Source organism: Vigna unguiculata, chromosome 11 (genome assembly GCF_004118075.2).
Source record: "Vigna unguiculata cultivar IT97K-499-35 chromosome 11, ASM411807v1, whole genome shotgun sequence".
NCBI lineage: Eukaryota > Viridiplantae > Streptophyta > Magnoliopsida > Fabales > Fabaceae > Vigna > Vigna unguiculata.
The window spans coordinates 24,878,992-24,887,491 of NC_040289.1; the positions used below are offsets into that span (position 1 = coordinate 24,878,992).

An 8,500-nucleotide genomic window follows, 5' to 3' on the forward strand; every position below is an offset into this window, starting at 1 on the left:
ATCTTAATTAATTTCAATTGAAAATAATTGTTTGACATTTTGTTGAAGAAGATGATTGTGCTATACATATATCAATAAATAGATAACACATCCCTTAGCCAGGCTATCAAGGTAAATTTGTAATATACTAATACACATATATGATTCTTGTAGTTTTAGTTTTTGTTACCATTTCAATTTTCTCACATTTGAAAGTTGTAAAGGAAATACCAAGTAGTCACTTACTAAACTGATGTAAGGAGTTATGTTATCTCGGATATTTCGTACAAAAAAAATGATCACTGCTAGATACTTGAAGTTTAATATCTCAGATAGGAATCATCATTTTGTCATTAATAAAAACAAAACAAATAGAATATTCATTAATAATAATTATGACCTTCGTAATATTTGTGTATTAAATTCTACCTGAAAAGGATTAAGATTTCTTTGACCGAATAATGCATAAGAAGAATTTCTAGGATGAAGGCTCTAATGGTTAATGACGTGTTAGTAGTTTCCTCTTTCGAGAAGAAGAATTTCCACTGAAAAACATGTTTGAGTTGAATTGTTGAAGATCCTCCTTAAATACCCAACGATACCCGCAATTCTTCACCACAACACATAAACCTTTAGGACTTTGAATCCAAGTTTCAAATTCAATTCCATGAAGATCATGCATGGTATTTGGATGGCTGCTTAGAAGATGAATGAATTCTTGTCGAGAGTAAAACACCGTCAACAAGTGGTCGAATCCAGCTGTCACCAGGTCTTTCTTGAAATGCATTGGAGCTACTGAATACGATTTTGGCCAAAGGTTGACATTATTGACACCATAAGAAAAAGTATGGGAACTATTATCATATCTTTCAACCAAATTCGTGGGATCTTGGTGTGTGACAAATAGAACACAAATGGCAACACCAATCCAATTTGGATCATCTATAACAGCAGATGGGTCCATACTTATTGATGTACTTGCCTTTTGTTTATTGAACCACTTTGGGATTTCACTTCCAGGAATTACAATAGCCACATGAGCTGAGGAAATAGTAGGTTGCAAGCAAACCTGATTACACCAAATTTAGTTATAAATAGTGTTCACAGAAAAAGTGAGAAACCATAGAAAGGATGGAGTCGTCACCTGGAGATTTTGAGTCATCCAAGAAAAAACAGTGCTATAACAATGCTCCATATCACACAACTTGGGGCAATCAAAAATGTATAATCCAACATAGTATGTGCCAATTTGTTTTTCTTTCATTGTTGGAAGCTCGGGCAAATATTTCAGCTGCTTGCAGTGTTCCAAGTTCAAACGTTGAAGATTGGAAAGTAGCTTGATGCTACTTGGTAGTGTTACAAATTTGTTTCCCCCCAAATTTAATCCTACTAAAGAACGTAAGTTCTTAATTTCATCTGGTACTTGAAGTAGATTGCAGAAGCTTATATCAAGATGCACCAAACAAGGGACACAAGACAAAGAAGACAATACCATACCAAGTGAATCTTCAGGTTTTGAAGGGTAGAAAATATGGAAAGGCAACATTAGTAGTCTGTATACAGATGATGTTGGGAATTGGATGACATTTGTAATTTTAACAACTTCCTCCAAATGTTTTGTGTCACTTGGGTCCATTAGCATCTTACTATTAAGTAATTTTAAACAACCAGAGAGAATTAAAGTCCTAAGAGAACTGAGCGCAAATAAGATATTCAGATTAAGGACAAGATTTTTACAATTTTTCAAATTCAAATAATGAAGTTCTCTTAGAATACCAATGGATGGATGAATACCGACAATTTTTATGCATCCTTCAAGATCAAGAAACGTAAGACGTTGAACCTCACTTAAGTCGGGCACCCCAATAAGATTTTTGGAGTGGCTCAGATCCATCCTTCGCAAATTAGGCAGACACTAAAAAAAAAACACAAGTAAGGAAAGTTTAGTTTTCCATTAAAAAGGTAAAAATGCAACCCTTAAATTTTTTGTTTGTTTGTGCATCTAGGAGACTAAATGAAAAAAAAAATTAACATCGCTTGATTTTTGTAAAAGTAAGTTGAAAAAATGGGAAGAAATATGTTTATGTCAGATAATTTAAATTAAGACAAAATTTGATCGTGTAAAAGAAAGTTAAGAAAGTATGACATAGAGCATATTTCGCTTTGTTGGAGACAAAGAAATCTAAAAGCCAACAATATATAGTACCTTTTTGCCTTCCCATAATTTCTTCATATTGCTATGAGGCATGATCAATTCTACTAGTTGATCTAAATGGAAAGTTGATGGCAAAAACATCCAAGGAAAGTGATTCCAAAACAGATATCTCAATTCATTAGAAATGTAATTTAGAGTTCCAAAACAATTTACATTCTTAAGAATGAGCAACTTTAGGTGATCCATTTTGGAGAGAGCATCCACTCTTATTCTTCCTTGTAGAAACTCTTCCGGATACTGTTCAATAACTATAGCTTCAACATTTTCTGCTTCCTAAAGCATTTTATAGAGGAAAAAAAAATCATTACATTAAATTTTTTAAGGATTTATAAATTTATGAAGAATGACAAGCTAAGAATATATATTAGAAAACTTTTTTTACCTTATTTATTTCCATAACCTCTTGGAAATCCTTGTAGCTCCACACTCTGCTCCACTTTCTTGGTTCTTTTGGTGCTTTTTCTCGAACAATAATCCTACCCAACTCTTTCAACAAGTCATGCATTTCAATCTCCTCATCTTGATAACTTATAAGTGATTTCTCGATCAAAACTTGCATACCAATGTCTGGATAAAATTGCCGATAGTCTAGAAGTTTCTTCACTTCCCACACCCCATACTTGTTGAAGAAACAAGCAATATCTAGAAATATTTCTTTTTCTAGATTTTCCAATCCATCAAAACTTATTCGCAACACATCCATGATGTCTTTTTTTGGATTTTCTTTCATTCTAATCAGCGCACTTCTCCATTCACAAACGTCTCGATCATGTAAAAATGTCCCCAACACTTTAATTGCTAATGGAAGACCTCTAACATACTTCAGAACATCAAATGTTAACTCCTTGTATTCTTTCCTAATATTGTTAGATCTGAAAGCTATTTTGGAAAATAATTGAAGAGCTTGAGTTTCATCCAAGACTTGAACATTGTAAACTTCACTTACTCCATATTTTTTTAGGATACGAGAATCTCTAGAAATTATGATGAGTCTACTCCCTGCACCTAGATATTCAGGATGCAAACCTAATTTCTCTAATTGTTCAACTTCATCAACATTATCAAGAACGACAAGCGTCTTTAAGTGACATAGTCTAGTCCTTATCAACATAGTTCCATGGGAAACATTATGTATCTCCATATTTCCTTGATTTAGAATTTGACAAAGAAGTTGTTTTTGAGCATTTGTTGCTCCAAAATTATAATAAGTTTTGCTTACATCATCAATGTAACAAGAAGCATTATATTGAGGAGAGATTTTATTAAACAATGCAGTTGCAAGTGTCGTCTTCCCTATTCCACCCATCCCACAAAGTCCCACAAGGCGAACAGTATCATTAGCACTCAGATCTAGAACTTCTTCCAATTGCTTAACACGAGAATGCATGTCAACTAAATCATCTCCAAAACTCCAAATTTGATTACGACCCAATATGTCGATTACCTTTTCAACAACGTTTTCAATTTCTTCATATTGTTTCCTGAGCGGCCAAAGTTCAAACATCTCTGAGAGTTTAATTAAGACTTTCAAAAATAATATAGAATATATAACATAAAAATATGGCTATTTGTACTTACTTATTTTTCAGATCCCACCCACAACGATCACAACTTGTTTTGAGAGCTGCCCTCCATGTTTTTATCATTTCCATGTCATCTTTGAACCTTTGTTCGTGTTCAGCAAAAGCTTTTTCAAACTCTCCACTCTGTTTTCGAACCTCAGAAGGATCGACATCATAGAAGATAGGGAGCAAACTTCGCCCTGTTTGTTGAACCCAGCCAACGATTTTTGTAAGCTCTTGCATGCACCATGTGGATGATGCATAGTCCTTTGAGAAGACGACAATGAAAACACGTGATCCTTCAATTGCTTGCAAGAGCTCAGACTCCAAGAACTCCCCTTTCTGGATTGTGTAGTCATCTCTGAAGGCAACAACTCCTTTTCTTTGAAGAGCTGCAAAAAGATGATTTGTGAAACCGTTACGGGTATCTTCACCTCTAAAGCTAACAAACACATCAAAATTCTTAGTGCGTGATGAAGAGTTGCGTTGAATTTTGTTGCAAGCCATTGCAGAAGGTGAAAACTCGCCTGCTAAAGAAGATTAATGTGCGTATAGGATAGTTCTCTGAAGGTATCAGTCAGAGTCAAATGTTTTATAAAACAAAATGCCAAAACGCGTACAACTCAAAATAACTGGAAGACGTAGTTGAAATTCTTGCTGAGTGTGTTATTATTTTTAAAATAGTGCGACACATTCATCGGGGTTTCTTTTGCATCAACTGTAATTTATTTAGCCTTGAAGTTAATATAAAATAAATGCTGTTTTTATTATCTTTTAATAAATTTATGCATGTGAAGGCATGATACCTCGCATAAATTTATAAATATAAAAAAAAAATAATGTCGGTTGTCAGAGTTATTTTTGAAGAAAACTGATATTTCTAACATTCACATGAATGGTTGAAATATCACTCCATTTTAAATAGTCGTTGAAATAACGAAATTATATATAAAAGCATCTACTTGATTCTAACTTACCAATAATATAACTACTTTATTAGCTGAATCATGTGGTAGGAACACTGTAAGAAAATATTCTCAATATATATATTCTCAATCTTATTTAGAGAAGTGAAAGATGAATAAATACAGGTTTTTTTCAATAGGCTAATCTGCCTGTAAAATTACGAATCAGGACAAGGTAAAAAAAAATAGACAAGTTGTACAGCCTCCACGATTTAATGTGAAGAAATCGTGTAGTCTTCAGACGATTTTTAGTTTATCAGATTTGAAGTCGTGGGGCCTAACACGACTTCAAGTTGAAATTCTGAAGGGGTCACACGATTACAACGTGGACATAATCGATTACAAAAGTGTATGCAGTGCACCTGGATTTTTTTAATCTGGGTTTTTGTAATTTAATCAATTATATATTAGCATAGTGGAATAGAACCTGTGTCGAGGAAGACTTTGAGCCCAAAATATTATGACCAAATGCAACATTGATCAGCCTTTCTCAAAATCAGCAACGCTAATTATTGTTTACAAAGAGTCTAAACTAAAGAACAAGAAATTGAAAGATAGTAAGTAATGCTAGAGAGTGTGAAGTGTTAGCATAAACGCATATTCTAACATCGATTCTAATAATCAATCATAAACTTATAAACAATATCCCATATTGATAATCATGCTTTAAATAGTAAATGGAAGCGTACCTGAATTGGCCATAACGATGATATTAGAGCATTACTGATACAGTGATCTTCCTCCTGTAGAGCACCTTTATTTCCCTTTGGTTTTCTCTCTTGATGGGGATAGAGAGAAAGGAACAGGAACTTGCAAAGTACGTTATGACTCTCTGTCTGCTCTCAGAAGGGGACCACGACCATTTATAAACTGAATTACTTAAGTTTTAGTATTTCTAATTTGGCCCCTCATCAAATTAGAAATTACTAAATGGTCTCTACACAATATTTATTTTCATGACATATGCCTTTAGCCAAATCTTTAATTTAGTCAGATCACTTTATTATTTAGCTTTATAAATAATGACCCAAACACATTTAATTATGTATCATATATATGCCCCAAAATTACTAACAATCTCCCACTGGTCACAAATATATATGTCCTTACAACCTTATAAATGTGTTAGACTTTATGAGCTCAAAATTGCCATTATATTACTCGAGCATACTCCAAAAGTCTCGTCCATTGATTATATCAGCATGTAGAACCAAACCAGTTTTTCATTGCATCAATCGCAACTAAAACCAACAATGATCACTAATCTTGACAGAACCAAATGACATGGATTCATCATGAAATGTGTAGCATGAAAAATTATGTGAAGGTGATTTGTATATACACATCTATTTTCAACTGGTCCAAACTTTAACTTAATGAGATCGATATATAAAATTTAATGTACAAAGTGTAAAATTAAAACCACATATATAAATAACCAAATATGTTTGAAAGTTCAATGTATGCATACAAGAAATTAAACATAGAATATAAAACATATGAAAATGATTATCTCCCACTAAACCTCAGATTCCTCAAACTGTAAAACACACATGTGAGCAACATGCTCATGAAAGACCTTGGGTGGAAGTCCTTTAGTTAGAGGATCTGCAATCATGGAGTTTGTCCCTAAATGTTCTATGGAAATTTGTCCACTCTGTACTCTTTCTTTAACAACTAGGAACTTAATGTCAATGTGCTTTGACTTAGTCGAGCTCCTATTGTTGTTGGAATACAATACAGTTGATTTGTTGTCACAATATAACTTGAGTGGTCTTTCAATGCCTTCCACAATTTTCAGCCTTGTGACAAAATTTCTCAGCCATATCTCGTGATTAGATGCCTCATAGCATGCTACAAATTCTACTGCCATGGTGGATGAAGCTGTAAGGGTTTGCTTGACACTACGCCAAGAAACCGCACCACCTGCCAACATAAAAATGTAACCTGAAGTAGATTTTAAGCTATCTTGACATCCTGCAAAATCCGAGTCAGAAAACCCAGTGATCTCCAAGTAGTCTGACCTCCTGTATGTGAGCATATAACCTCTTGTTCTCTTTAAATATCTCATGACCCTCTTTGCTGCTTTCCAATGGTCCATTCCTGGATTTCTTAAGTATCTGCCTAGAACCCCAACTATGTATACTATGTCTGGACGCGTACATACTTAGGCATACATCAAACTCCCTACAGCTGACGCATAAGGAATCTTCTGCATTTCCTCAATTTCTAAATTTCCCTTTGGGCACTGATTTAGACTGAACTTGTCTCCCTTAGCAACTGGAGTATCCCCGGATTTACATTCATGCATGCTAAACCTTTTAAGAACTTTATCGATATAGCTCCTTTGTGATAATCCTAGAATACCCTGAGATCGATCTCGGTGTATCTGAATTCCTAATACAAAGGAGGAGTCACCAAGATCTTTCATTTCAAAATTCTTTGACAGAAATTTCTTAGTTTCGTGCAATATGCCTATATCATTAGTGGCAAGCAGAAGGTCATCAACATACAAGATTAGGAAAATAAACATGCCCCTTAAACTTGTGATACACACAATCATCAACAAGATTTATCTCGAAGCCAAATGAGAGAATTACTTGATGAAATTTATGATACCATTGACGGGATGCTTGTTTTAGTCCATAAATGGATTTAGTCAATTTGCAAACCATATTCTTTGGGTCTCCCGACACAATTTTTTGGTTGCACCATATAGATCGTCTCGTTAATGTCACCATTGAGAAACGCCGTTTTGACATCCATTTGATGAAGCTCCAAATCATAATGTGCAACAAGAGCCATAATTGAGTCTTTTGATGAAACTAGAGAAAAAGTCTCTTTAAAGTCAATCCCTTCTTTTTGAGTAAATCCCTTAGCTACAAGACGAGTCTTATACCTTTCCACATTACTGTTAGAATCTCGTTTGGTCTTAAATAACCATTTACAACCAATGGGTTTCACACCTTCTAGTAATGGGACAAGTTCCCAAACCTTATTGTCTTGCATGGATTTATACTCTTCCCTCATTGCTTCAATCCATTTTTCTGAATTAGGATCTTGTATGGCTTGACGGATGGTCATTGGGTCATCTTCCATCACACCATTGTTAGGATCTTCATTTTCTTGGAGAAATACAACATAATCATCTAAAATGGCACTTCTCCTTTCTCTCATGGATTTTCGTAAAGGTGCTGGCTCATGAAGCATAGGTTGTTGAGGATCTTGAGTTTGTTCTTCATGAACAACCAAATCATCTTGAGTATGGGGTTCATCAGCAATGTTTTGTGGAGGTTCCGAACTTACTTCATCAAAAGTAACTATTTGAATCGGTTCTGGAATTTTTACCGATTCTTCCTCCAAAACAAATTTCCTAATCTGATTCTCCCCCTCAAATTCAATATCCTCAAAGAATGTAGCAGTCTCTGTCTCAAAAATTGTCTTTAATATGGGATCATAAAATTTATATTTCTTGGATCTCTCAGAATAACCAATAAAGTAGCTACTTATTGTTCGGGAGTCCAATTTCTTTTCATTTGGCTTATAAGGCATTGCCTCAACTGGACAGCCCCACACATGGAAATGCTTTAGACTAGGCTTTCGTCCAATCCAAAGCTCATAAGGTGTTTTGGTAGTTGCTTTAGTTGGTACTCTGTTTAGAATATAAGCTCTCGTCTTTAGTGCCTCTCCCAAAGTGACTCTGGTAAGCTGGAATGACAAATCATGCTCCTTACCATATCCTTAAGAGTCCAGTTTCGTCTCTCAGCTACACCATTCAT

The 8,500-nt window shown here is 34.5% G+C and overlaps 1 protein-coding gene across 1 annotated transcript; it reads right to left on the bottom strand.

Moving 5' to 3' along the window:
* Nucleotides 1–307: 307 nt before the first annotated feature.
* On the bottom strand, nt 308–4,344 carry LOC114168867 (TMV resistance protein N-like). Its single transcript, XM_028053833.1, has 5 exons — nt 3,773–4,344; nt 2,577–3,675; nt 2,186–2,467; nt 1,124–1,894; nt 308–1,048 (listed from the first exon to the last, which is right to left on the bottom strand). The coding sequence occupies exons 1-5, from the start codon at nt 4,261–4,263 to the stop codon at nt 479–481; spliced, it is 3,213 nt and encodes a 1,070-aa protein (XP_027909634.1). The 5' UTR covers nt 4,264–4,344; the 3' UTR covers nt 308–478.
* Between the last annotated feature and the right edge of the window lie 4,156 nt (nt 4,345–8,500).

Excerpts from the sequence above, each read along its gene's own strand:
- LOC114168867 (XM_028053833.1), bottom strand. The coding sequence starts at position 4,263 with ATGGCTTGCAACAAAATTCAACGCAACTCTTCATCACGCACTAAGAAT. Across the intron at positions 3,676-3,772 it reads GGGTGGGATCTGAAAAATAA|GAAACAATATGAAGAAATTG; the intron begins GTAAGTACAAAT and ends TTGGCCGCTCAG. Across the intron at positions 1,895-2,185 it reads AATTATGGGAAGGCAAAAAG|TGTCTGCCTAATTTGCGAAG; the intron begins GTACTATATATT and ends TTTTTTTTTTAG.